The sequence below is a fragment of the Pteropus vampyrus genome, unplaced genomic scaffold, assembly GCF_000151845.1.
Source record: "Pteropus vampyrus isolate Shadow unplaced genomic scaffold, Pvam_2.0 Scaffold155, whole genome shotgun sequence".
Taxonomy (NCBI): domain Eukaryota; kingdom Metazoa; phylum Chordata; class Mammalia; order Chiroptera; family Pteropodidae; genus Pteropus; species Pteropus vampyrus.
In genome coordinates this window covers 3,490,720-3,503,303 of record NW_011888936.1, presented here as the reverse complement: position 1 = coordinate 3,503,303, position 12,584 = coordinate 3,490,720, and the positions used below count along the sequence as shown (strand labels likewise).

At 30.9% G+C, this 12,584-nt stretch overlaps 1 protein-coding gene across 1 annotated transcript in view; it reads right to left on the bottom strand.

Annotated features, from left to right (window-relative positions):
• Positions 1 to 12,584, bottom strand: part of DACH1 (dachshund family transcription factor 1) — a 392,519-nt gene that overhangs the window by 32,408 nt on the left and 347,527 nt on the right. Inside the window, exons 7-8 of the mRNA XM_011369789.1 lie at positions 11,798 to 11,949; positions 2,703 to 2,850 (exon numbers count right to left, since the gene is read on the bottom strand). Of these exons, the coding sequence (XP_011368091.1) occupies positions 2,703 to 2,850; positions 11,798 to 11,949 (300 nt within the window). The remainder of the gene's footprint in view (positions 1 to 2,702; positions 2,851 to 11,797; positions 11,950 to 12,584) is intronic.

Genomic DNA, 12,584 nt, shown 5'->3' with positions numbered 1-12,584 from the left:
AATTAAATGAATGTTGTGGCTTAGTCTCTGCCCTTGAATCAGAACAGTGCAGAGTAGTTAGAATAGTGCAAACCTTTATAAGTATCCTCCTCTCTCTTTACAAAGCACCAATTTTGAGTAGCAAATGGAGTATTCCCCTATAAATGTTTTATAAAACAATGTTACGCCATCTAAATTTTTAATAATTCTTTCCTGAAATTTTAAAAAAATATTATAAATATTATTGTATATGACAAGCTAAATATTCTTAATCATTGTTAACAGATATAAGCAGAAATATTTTAGATGAAGCTATTATAATTTACTCAGAGATATTAATTTTCTTATAGGAAATTTATATATACTAATACATTTGAAGAAGGTTTTATTTTTGTTCTTCAGGAATCTGGTAGAATATGAAATCTCACTGCTAATAATAATATGCTACTACTAACAATAATGTGATATTATATTAAAAAGTAGATTATGATCCAAAAAGTTGATTATGATCCATTTTTTTCCTACAGGACAATTTAAATATTTGTATACAATATGTAATCAATAAATAATAAATATATGTTCTTCATAAATGTATGTTAAGTATATTTTCACTATGATAATTGTTTTAACTTTTACAATATATATATAAGGCAAGCAATCAGCATATGGGAAGCATTCAAATGTTTTTCTTGGAAATATTTTTTTGATTGATAAACATTGTGGACTTGAATGTGACAGAATCAGTATGAGAAAATCCTTCTGGTAGAGTTAGTCATAGGAGTAATCATTCCAAGTTTACTATTTGATTTCTTACTACAGATTAAAGAACAACATTTTAATTTAACATAGTATTTAGTCCAAATATAAAATAAGGTAAGAAAGAGTTCAAGAAAAATTTTTAGCCTCAATTTCTAATTTCCACGTATTCATTCCATTTTTATAATTATTAATATTGTTAAGATGGCAGACCATTAACTTGTTGAGTATATTGTTACTATCATATATTAACAGAAACTTTTTTCTAATCAAATGTACATTGGCTATAGTCTTAGAGAAAAAACAAAACTGATTTCAAATAAATGCTAATTTCTTTATTTTAATAGTGAAAACCATAGGCTTATTTTAACAAAATTACTTGTCTACTTTCTTTTCCAAAGATGACTTTTTATAAGTCTCTTTGAAAAGAAACAGTAAATTCTGAATTATTTATTTGTATTGTATATTCCCACGGCACTAAATGCTCAATACCCAGTGCCTTGCCATTGACCACTTGCTGTTTCCTCCTATGCGATTGAACCAAATGGGATTGCCAAGTTCTCTCTTCAGGATAATACACTGCTTCAATAGATGCACTCATAATAGATAATTATTGACAGTTATTACCTTTAATTTATTGTTCATAATTAATTAAACTGGAGGTTCATGGGGTGGTTTGTGAATTGTTTTGCCCTCTAGTGGTTAAAGAAATAAAACAGAATGTAAATCCTCCCAACAGGTTTGAACCAATAAAATTCTGAAGGTCTCTCAAGTAACCAAAAGCTTTACTTTAGGAATTCAAGGGTCCGACTTTGAATTTTGTTAAAAAAAGAAAAAAAAAAAAAGAATTTTCCAGGTAATAAGAAAATCAAGACACGGCTATTTCATGGAAGATAGTTCCATATAATGAACTCTTTCACCAAATTTCACTATTCAGATAGAACATATATCATTATCAGTGATTACCTTATTTTGATTATTTTAGTATCTAGATCTATGTGAAGTCACACTGTTTAGAACTGTGCTATATGCCTGGGATGACAGCTTTCCAAATCGACCTCATCCCAGGAACCTACTAGTTATTTCCTTATAGTAACTAATAAAAAATATTACTAAATCCTTCCAGTTTTAAAAGCAAAAAAGAAACAATGATTTATAAATGACCATGTCAAACATATCAAAGGAGAATATGTGGAATATTATATATTGGATACTTATTAAATGAGACAAAAGGAGCTTTCCTTCTAAATACATAGGAGAATCTTATAGTTGAGGCAAGGGGAAATTGGCTGTATAGAAAACACTTTTCAATTCTATACATAAAATAAACACAAATATAAATGACCTTCAAAATTATCTATATATACACTGTAAGGTGTTAAAATAAGCAACTAATAGATTGATAACATTGTTTTTACCTAATAAAAATTCATATTGGTTTCTACTCTAGTGTGTACTTGACCTTGTTCCATGAAAATGAGGCACTCAGAAAAAAAAAATATACAAACTCTCAACTTTGGTCATTCAGATATTCATCAGTCTTCAGTTTCAGTTGATAAATATCTTACTAAGCTTTCTTTGCTTGAATAATTAGTATTTTCTATTTTAGCTTTACGACTTTAACACTTGTTTTTCAAAATTGTGAATGAATATAAAATCGTGAATGAATATAAAATTTTTCTTTATAGTTGTCATCCTATCAGAGCTAATTCTATCTTAAAATTATAAATCCATTATATTTTATAAGCAATATTGGATATACTTCAATATCTTTAGGTTAGAACAGAAGAGAAACTATGTAGTTTGGAGATTAAGAAATACAATGAGCCTTGGACTTAAATCCTGCTCTGAATTTTAACTACAAGTAAAAACAAAAAGCACAGTTCCATAGTAAATCACCAATCATAGTATTGTTATATTAAGTATTTTACATGAAGTATTAAACTTATTTAAAAGTTTGAAAATACCTCTATTTTTTTGTTCCATAGCCAACTGCTTCTCGAGTGTTTCCCTTAGCTCTCGTTCCCTTAAAAAATCCATCTTCAGCTCTGTTTTTTCCAGTTGGACCTGTTTTTCTTGAGCTCTGGCATTATCTATGGCAACTTTCAAGAGGCCCTGTACAAAGAAGGCATTCGGAATTGTAATATTTTGTTATGAAGCACATTTCATTCATTACTTAAAAGTATTTTAAAAGAGAAGAAACCACATATCAAATTCTTTCATTCTTGTGCATTCGTTTTGTACGCACTAGGACAAAGAACTATAATGAAAGCACAAAATTTCCAAATCTAATTAAAATATTTTAGGAAGACAAATATTTTTGGCATCAGGTTCAGCTGCCCCTAATTAGAATATCTAAATCTAAAGCTAAATGAGGGCAGCACATAAGCGTGTCTAAAAAATAAGAACTAAGTTGAAAATTAGACTGAATCTCTTTCACAACTAATTATCTGACATGGTTTATGATACCCCAAATAATCCTGGCAGTACTCACCAATCTCGTGGAGCTCATATGCCAACATGCCCTACCTAGATTATACTAGACACAGTGGACTTCTTTACATTTCTCAAGCCATCAATTTGTTTCTGCATTAGGGACTTTGCTCTTTCTGTTATCCTCCTGAATGCTTTCTCTCCCAATTTGTATATGCCTCATGCCCTCATTTCATGTCACCTTTGTTTAGTCACCACTCAAGAAAGGATCTCTCTTACCATCCTATCTGGAATAGCCCTCCAAACCAACCTTGTTATTCCCTCCTTAAAATTATTCATAGCATTTATTATTTTGTAATACTGTCATATGTTTATTTGTTTACTGCTTTATGTTGTGTTTCCTACACTAAAATGGAAGCTCTGTGAGGCAGGGACATTTTCTCTCATTTGGTACTATGTCCCCAGGACCCAAAGAGTGCCCACCACATAGTAAATTTTAAAAATTTCTTGAATAAAAATTATAATACTGGTAGATTTTTCTTGAGATATATAATATATGTCAGGAATCTAAAACTTAATGGCTTAATAGTGCATTATTTTTAAAAATTCAATTCAAAATTATTATGATAGCAAATACCTAACTCTTAGGGGACTATTTGTCAGTGTAATAATTCAAGAGCATATGGCAAAGGCAAAGTTTATTTATACAATTGATCATGGCATCTTTCATATATATAATTGGATTTCCTGTATTTTTTTAAATTTAGTAGTATTCTGAGATTCTTAAAAATGAAATTACGAGACTATATAAAACACACACGAGGATTCTGTATGTATTTCTCTCCTAGGATGCTTTAGAAAATTATCAGTAAAATTATTAGTAAAAATAAGAGCTTAAATTTCTATCCTTATCAACTCAGGAATACAAAATGCTCTTCTGAAGTAAAAGATATGTTGCTTTGGTCTGTGAACATTAGAGACTGAAATTTTTAATTGAAATTATAAATGAAATGGAAGTTGGTGTTATTTGCAGATACTCTCCAGGATGTGACTCCTTTGCAGGAGACAACATAAGCAGTTTGAATCAACAATTTCAACTGCAGCTTGACTTGTTAGCACAAAAGAGATGTACCCTTGGTTCAGCCCACAAATGTAGCATTGTCGTAAGCCATTTTTATTCTCTTCTCATGCACATATAAATTATTTCATGTTTGTTAGACCTGACCCTGAATTCCCTGGATTAATTCTTGTGATATGAAACAAGCTGGAGGAGTTTTACCCAGCAGTGTGCCCCTCCCTAATCTTTTGTTTTTAACAATAAAACATAGCTGCTAAGGAAACTGCCATCCTCACTCAATTCAGTAACATTCCTGTGTGTGTTTTTTCTTCATCAGGAACAAACAATTAGTAACAAATGAAAGAGATCATTACATCAAGTGCCCTTTTAGATCACCCCAATTAAAACTTTAGTTTAGCTGTATTTTAATTCTAAGATACCAAATTCTAATTTTCTGCTCTGATTGCTCTTGTTGACTTATCTTTGAAAGATGTACTCTCTGTGCAATGTCTAGAGATTATTTAGCAAGATGCCAATGTTGGCACCACTTAATGTGTTGATTGGTTGTATTATCAGTAGCTGTTTAAAATAAATTACTATTAAACTATTATTGTCCTTGGCTGACAAAACACAATATTTTGGTGTTCTTTAAATATGAAACAATCATTATGAATAAACATGTTGAATAACATTAAACTATAACCCTAATTTGTGTTATTTTATATTAATATTTGTTGTAAAGTATGAAGTTGCTAAGAGCATTTGTTTACTCTTTCCTTTTGTTACAGTTGCTGCTAATGCTGCTAATGGTAATACATTACCTATTCCTGCTGATTATATCTGAAAAATATTAGCTTTTAGGATCCAATACCCTCTAGGGACTACTTATAAGCTGTATAAAATTAAGTTTCAGTTTTAGACTTTAAATCAGTGCACATCAGTAGGAGTCCAGTGTGAACAAAAATCTGCACTAGAGCCAAACTGATGCATATGCAAAAATATGTTATTGCCCATGACAGCTCTGCTGCAAAAAAATACAGAAAACCGATTAAATTTCAGTACAGCAGGAGGCTGGGAAAAGCAATAGCATGTAGTGCTCATAACATCTACAAATCATTAGGACACCATTTTAACTATTGGTGGTAATCGTACTTTCAGATTTGTATTAGTTTTGTAAATTTTCCAGGTAGAGCACTTGCAAAAGGTCATGCTAAATGCTGGGTCTCACGTGGACATGCAGTATCGAGCAAAATTCTGTGTGACAATGTGAGTTACAGTAAAAAACACAAGGTTTAAAACATGAATTTTTCACCAAGGGGAGGTCAGTTCTTATGATATTGAAGTTGGACAATGATAATTCTAAAGAAATAAATTTTAAACTTACTCTATGGCACTTATTCTGAGGCAATTACTCTATGACAATTATAAGAGACAATGGTTGTTTGGCCTCAAATTTCTTTTCCAGAAGTGAGGCATAATGGTTGTCATAATACACAAATATTCTCATTTTCTAAAATTATCTACCTTGAACATTAAATTATTTTCATTATTTTCAAGACACTGAGTCTATATGTATTTTTTTAAAAAGGGGAACTATGATTGATTTAACAATGTTCCAACTATTTCTACAGCTTAGAAAGTACAAATTTCTGCTTGTATAAGAAGACTTAAAGTAATACTGATATGAAAGGAACATTACTTAAATGTTAGTCAGATTGCAGGGGAAAAGCTTACTTGGTCCATGTTTGTATTTTAGACAAATTTATTTCAGAATTAGATAAGTGAGGTTCCTTGAGCATCATTGAAACTCATGTTACAAAATTTGTGCTCAATAATGTATTGCTTCTAACAAGAGTAAATACTCTAGCTGAAGGGCATTTTAGTGATCACCTAACAAAAACCTTTTAAAGATGAGAAAACCAAGATCCAGGAGGATCAGGTAATTTGTGCAAAATCCCAAACCAGTAACTTCACCAAGCCTAGATCAGAACTCCAGGGTGTATGCAACCTTTTATCTTTTGATGTTTTCTTCCGAGATAGGAAGAAATGGTGTCCCTTGAAACCAGGAACTTTTGTAAAAAGAAAAAATATGATGTGACGGTATTAACGGATACATTTTCCCAAAAAGTTCTTGTAACAAAATATACAGCTACACTTGGTTTAGTGTTTTGGTTACTGTTTTTCAAAGTGGATGAATGACCAACTCTCTGTCAAAAACCCTTTCAAATATAAATCCATCTTGTGATTCATATGATCTGTATGACAATATGGCAACATAGGCTCTGCAATTAGCCTGCCTATGTTTAAATCCCGACATCAACATCATTGAGTGACTTCGATCAACTGGCTTATCTGACTCTACTTTCTCATCTATAAAATGGGGAAAACAATAAAATCCACTGGGTAAGGTTACAAAGAAGATTCATGTAATATAGTAATGGTACTTAATTATCACAGAGACTGTTTATAATAAGGAATATATATTTGGTTTTCATCTTGGTGCTGGAACTGGAATCCTACAATGGGTGGCATTCCTAAGTGATAAGAACATAAAGGTAAAGTGGGTGTCTTTTGTTATTCATAATAAGCCTAGAGACTTAAGTTAATAAGGTGACTTTTGGAAAGCCCCTAAGGATAGAAGCTGGTGGTCTGAAGAACCAACTCTGTGACTAGAAACTTGGAGCTTTCAGCTCTATCCTCTGGACCTCCATAGAGGGCTAGAGGTTGAATTAATCACCAGTGAGAAATGATTTAATCAATCATATGAAACCTCCATAAAAACTCAAAAGGACAGGGTTCAGAAAGCTTCTGGGTTGATCAGGACATGAAGGTGCTTGGTGGATGGCAGGCCCAGAGTGGGCACAGAAGCCCGGCCCCCCTTCCTATACACCTTCCTCTGTGCATCTCTTCTATCTGGCTGTTTCTGAATTATATCCTTTTATAATAAACTGAGAATCCAGAATTTAGAATGTTTTCATGAGTTCTGTGAGTTGCTCCACCAAATTAATTGAACCCAAGAAGTGAGTTGTCGGAACTTCTGATTTATAGCTGTCAGTCAGAAACACAGGTTACGACCTGGACTTGTAATTGGCATCTGAAGTGAGGGTGAGAGGCAGTTTTGTGGGACTCAACCTTTAACCTGATCTAATGTGGGATCTGATTCTCCAGGTAGATACTGTCAGAATCAAGTTAAACTGTAGGTACTCAGCTGGTATCTTGGTGTGAGAAAAAAATACCAGACATTTCATGACCAGAAATGTCAGAAGTGAAGTTGTGTTTCAGTAGAATATTTATGCTATAAATGACAAATATGGCATATACTTTTGATTTTTAAGAGAATGCTATTCTCTTCATCTTAGTGAACTATCTTAAAATATTGGATATATTATACTGTTTTTTAATGATCTCTTTTCACAAGTTGGTAATTGTAACAAAAGAGAGAAGATATATAATTATGATTAAAAATATGATTAGCCTACTCATATTTTGAAGCCATTGTCCTATTCTGTTGTTTTATCTTTTTGAAGTTTCCTCCTAATTCTTTTGTCTAACTCTATTGTAATTAAAATTATGTGTTAATAATGTAAATAAAAACTTTAAAATGTATAAAATTTAACATTATTGGCCATGAGATCAAAATGTAAAAACTGGAAGATCAGAGTATTTATTTTAGTACTAAGACAAATTCTTTTTCATTTTCTTTCCTCAAATAGAGAAGTAGAACACACTTCTTAAATACCACAGTTGGATTATGTTTATTTATTAGACCATAGTGAATCAATCTGGGACTGCCATTTATTGTGGTATTAACATCCGTTTTGGGTCTTTCTTGATTGTTTAATTCTTCCGTATAGACAAAATATAGTGAACCAAACTCCTATCATATATCCCTTTATGGAGTATACCTTCAATGCTAACCTCATCCCCAACTAAATTTTATATTCTCTACCCTTATTTTATATTTCTACTTTTTACTTATTTACTTATTCTTATTTTAATATTATAAGCCATTTAAAATACTTCCTGTAATAAGATAAACAATATAATTACTTGTTCTCAATTCCACATACAAATAGACTCTAGGTACGATTTGTAGCATGAAAGCTCAGATTAAGAATAGTAGGTAAAATTCTCCTTCAAGTGTGTTCAAATAGTAGTCAGTATTAGAAGGTATCGCGTCTAGGTGTCACATCTGAATCATATCTTTTTATAATAAACTGGGAATCCAGAATGTAAAATGTTTTCCTGAGTTCTGTGAGTTGCTCTAGCAAATTAACTGCACCCAATAAGTGGGGTGTTGGAACCTCAGTCAGAAGCACAGGCTACAATCTGGAGGTGAGAGGCAGTCTTATGGGACTGAACACTTAACCTGATCTAATGTGGGATCTGATGCTCCAGATAGATTGACACTAAATTTCTAGTTTCCTCACCTAAAGGTAACAGGCAGTTCTCCACAGACATATTTGAATAAGGAAGTCACATGAAAAAATTTTCACATTGAAAAAAATGAAATTTCATATAAAATAAAATCTTAAAAACCCTGAAAAGCAAAATCTGGAATGTATCATATCACTTATTAATGTGAAATTGCTATACTTTAGACATCATTATTCATTATTAATTTCTAAAACACTCAAATTTCAAAAGAGTTAATAAAAATCTGGTACCCCAATTTATTTATTTATATATACACATACATGCACATATCTATATATACTATATATAGAAAGAGAAATAGAGAGTTTTTCTATACTTGATATAATATATTTAAAATACTAGTACATTAGTATACAATATCATTCTACAGGTCCTCTCTTAAAGCACAAAAACATAATATTTATGAAAATTCAATTTTATGATGTATGATGGAAGCAACATCTATAGTATCTATTACAAATTTTAAAATTGAGAATTATTAAATTATAGAATATCATGAAATTAAATTATTGACTATAAACAGTCCCGAAACACATTATTTTGAAGGATATTTTTTGGTCATTAATTCTAAGAAATGGTTGATTTTATGTACATTCCATTTAAATATAACCTGGCGCATTGAGTTTAATTAAAATGGTAAATATGCATAATAAATGTTTAATTTCAGACATGGATTTTTATGATTTGAAAAATTAAACACTTTCAGCTCTTGTTCATTGCCGTCCTGATAAAATACCTCCAAAGAAAATATGGAACTTCAAACTTACCACACAAATGTATATTATCGTTTTGAAATAGAAAGCAGAGAACCTACTGCATATAATTGAAATTGGAGAGTAAATTGAGGTAGGCAGAATGTAATTATCCAAATTAGAATTTGGACAGCAAACACATTTATATTGTATACCCCATAAGCCAGGGCCATGACTGTTTAAACATTCTATACCATTCCTAGGATATTACTATAACTCAATAAATGTGGCAATAATAAAAAAGCTAGCATCTATGACCTTTTGTAAAATGATATAAAACCATTACTGACTGACCATAAATCCAGTATGTATGTATATGTGCATATGTGTAATTGTATATATGTATGTATGTGTTGTATGTGTAGATATATAAACATATATAACTGAATAGAACTCAGTAAGATTTTTAATCATTGTTTATTTAACCTTATGTACACATGTGTGCATGCACATATACCTGTGTGTGTATTTATACATAATATGTATAATATTATACATGCATTATATATACAGGTATGTAATACATCTCTATGCACATATATATATATGTAAGACTAAAGTGTATAGCATAATTTATTTTTAATGAAGTATTCTTATTTTAGGTGTTCTAAGTTTATCAGTCCCTTATCTCTATGATTTTGGATTAGAAATAATTTAGTTTTTGTTGACTGTCATCTTATATTAACTTTTGCTAAAATATGTCTTCAAAGCTGGTTGAAAGTTAGAAAAAGACTACATTAAATCTCACGATACCTTCAATAAAATAAATAACATCTAAATCTGTACATTATTAAACCGGGTTTTTTTTCCTTCTTTTTTTTTCTTAACAAATAACTACAGTCTGAAGTGCTGTACATATAATTTCTAATCCAGGTAATACTAGTCTGGAGTGGGTGGGTGAAGTATTTGTCTTCGAGATGTGGTATTCACATAGAATAAAAGATTCCTTGAGTAAAGCTGCTCCTTAGGTGAGCAAGCTGGTTTTACACTGATGAAACACAGAAATGTTTTCTCTGCTGAAACAAATTAAATTACCACTTTTCTGGTTAAAAAGGTTTTAGTTAGTGAAGATACATACAACTGGATGGAGGAGTTTAAGTAAATGCCTTATTTTTTATTTATTTATTTATTTTTTTGCTTCAGATGGAGTTGTATACTTAAGAAAATAAATTTCCCTTTTTACAGTATAAATTCAGAAATCTTGAGGGATATTTCCTGAAAGCATTTAATTTAACAAAGAGAAATTTATTAAAAATTCTACCTCTTAGAAAACAGTATTATGGGTTAAATTTAGAAAAAAGAAAGTCTTATGTTTACTTTAAAATATAATCAACTGTTTGGCCTTGATTAAGTTTAGGCTAGATCGATGATTTATTTCAATTACTGAGATATAAAACATTAAAGTTGAATACAGTTCTGGAGACTCTAATTACATTAGTATTAAAAATGCCATATTAATAGATGAGAAGATATGTTACATTAAAGACCTTCTGTTATGTCCTTGGAGAGGTAAATAAAATTAATTACATTTCTACTGGGAGAAAGTTTGATATGGTAGAAAATGTGTACAGAAAAATATCACTAAGGATGGACTGCTAGAGTAAAAATTTTAAAAAAATTACCAGTGCAGTATCTACAAGCAAATTCTTACTACTAGCTACTTCAAACATAGAGAAGTAAATGGCTAAACTCTCCATCTGGGGTCCACATGATCACTTCATGTGTGGGCAAGAAAATTATGCTTTCTTTTATCTCAGACACTCTTATTATTTTGGCTCCATGTTCTATGTTATTGTTAACTGTAAGTATTTTTGATTCATAATGTACTGTACGTAAAATATACATCCTGAGGACTACATAGGAAATCCGTGGCAAGTTTTGTATGGTTTTTGAAGTCTATTCTTTGAAGAAACCCTATTAACTGAAACAGACTTATTTATAAAAGGAGAGATTTTTTTGGATTCTTTTATATTAGACATATTTTAAATGACTAAACATATCATTTCCTCACTGGAAGGCCAGCAGTTTAAAAATAACTAAATATTTATTAGAACTGGTGTGCTGTCATTTAGTAAATCAGGCAAACTTAAACATTTAGATTCTTCTCATTAGTCGGCAATAAGGAGAACATTTAGGCAAAATGATATTTTAAATGCCCAAGTCATTTTCACCTAAGTTTTTATTAAGACTTAATATACATATCTGAGTATTTCTAAACCAATTAGGTTAGTGTAGCAAGTTTAAAATCTTCACTTGCTAGAAAAAGTTCGATACTTTGATTCAGTCAATCTCATGAATGGATTAAGTTGGAATAGTATGAATTTGGGAAAAATCTATGACTGGGTCTTCATGTTCCTTTCTTCCAGATTGCAAAAAGGCCTACCTGTATGTTAGTCAGAAGGGTCTCTATGGAAGACAATCCATCAGGAAACAGAAAAGGAGATGGAAAACCTGGAGGTAGTGGTTGTCCGTGTCCAGTCAGAGAAAGTTTGTCAAGGCTGTCTCTTGCAGTTGGTGTGGAGAGCGGGGTCTCATCTGTATGTGATTGAAACAAAAATATAGAACAAGTTACGCTTGTCTGTTTTTATTAGACCTCAGTAATGGCTTCCCTAGTGGTTTCCAGAACATTTATTGCAAATTGGTTCCTGCTATCAGGAGAAAATGCTTTCTGCTGAATTTTCTTTAATGAAAAAGCTGTGGAGATACAACAAGATAACATTAATGAGTAACTTTATAAGCCTTTTAAATGCAGTCTCTAATGAGACTGAGTTTACAGTGCCATAGAATCTTTTTAAAACAAATATTATCTCATATATAGTTGTGATAATATATTCAGGCTGACTTTATGGGCACCTTCCCAATTATCTCATTTTAGTTTTTTCTGTTTGAATTGACAATAGAATCTTTCTAGAACTTCATAGAAGAGAAATTCTTTTTTATCAGTATGTTTCTTTCTTGATTAACCCTTCCTTTATATCAATGATTTGTTCAAATATATTTTTTAAAAAGCCTACAAAAGAATGCACAATTAAAATCTTTCATTGCACAACCAAAAAAAAAAAAAAAACCAAAAAACTGGAATCAAATATATTCTTTCTACTGAATAACTCAATTATTTAGTACCATTCAGACTAAATGTCTAATTCTTTTGGCCTTGGACACCTTTTATC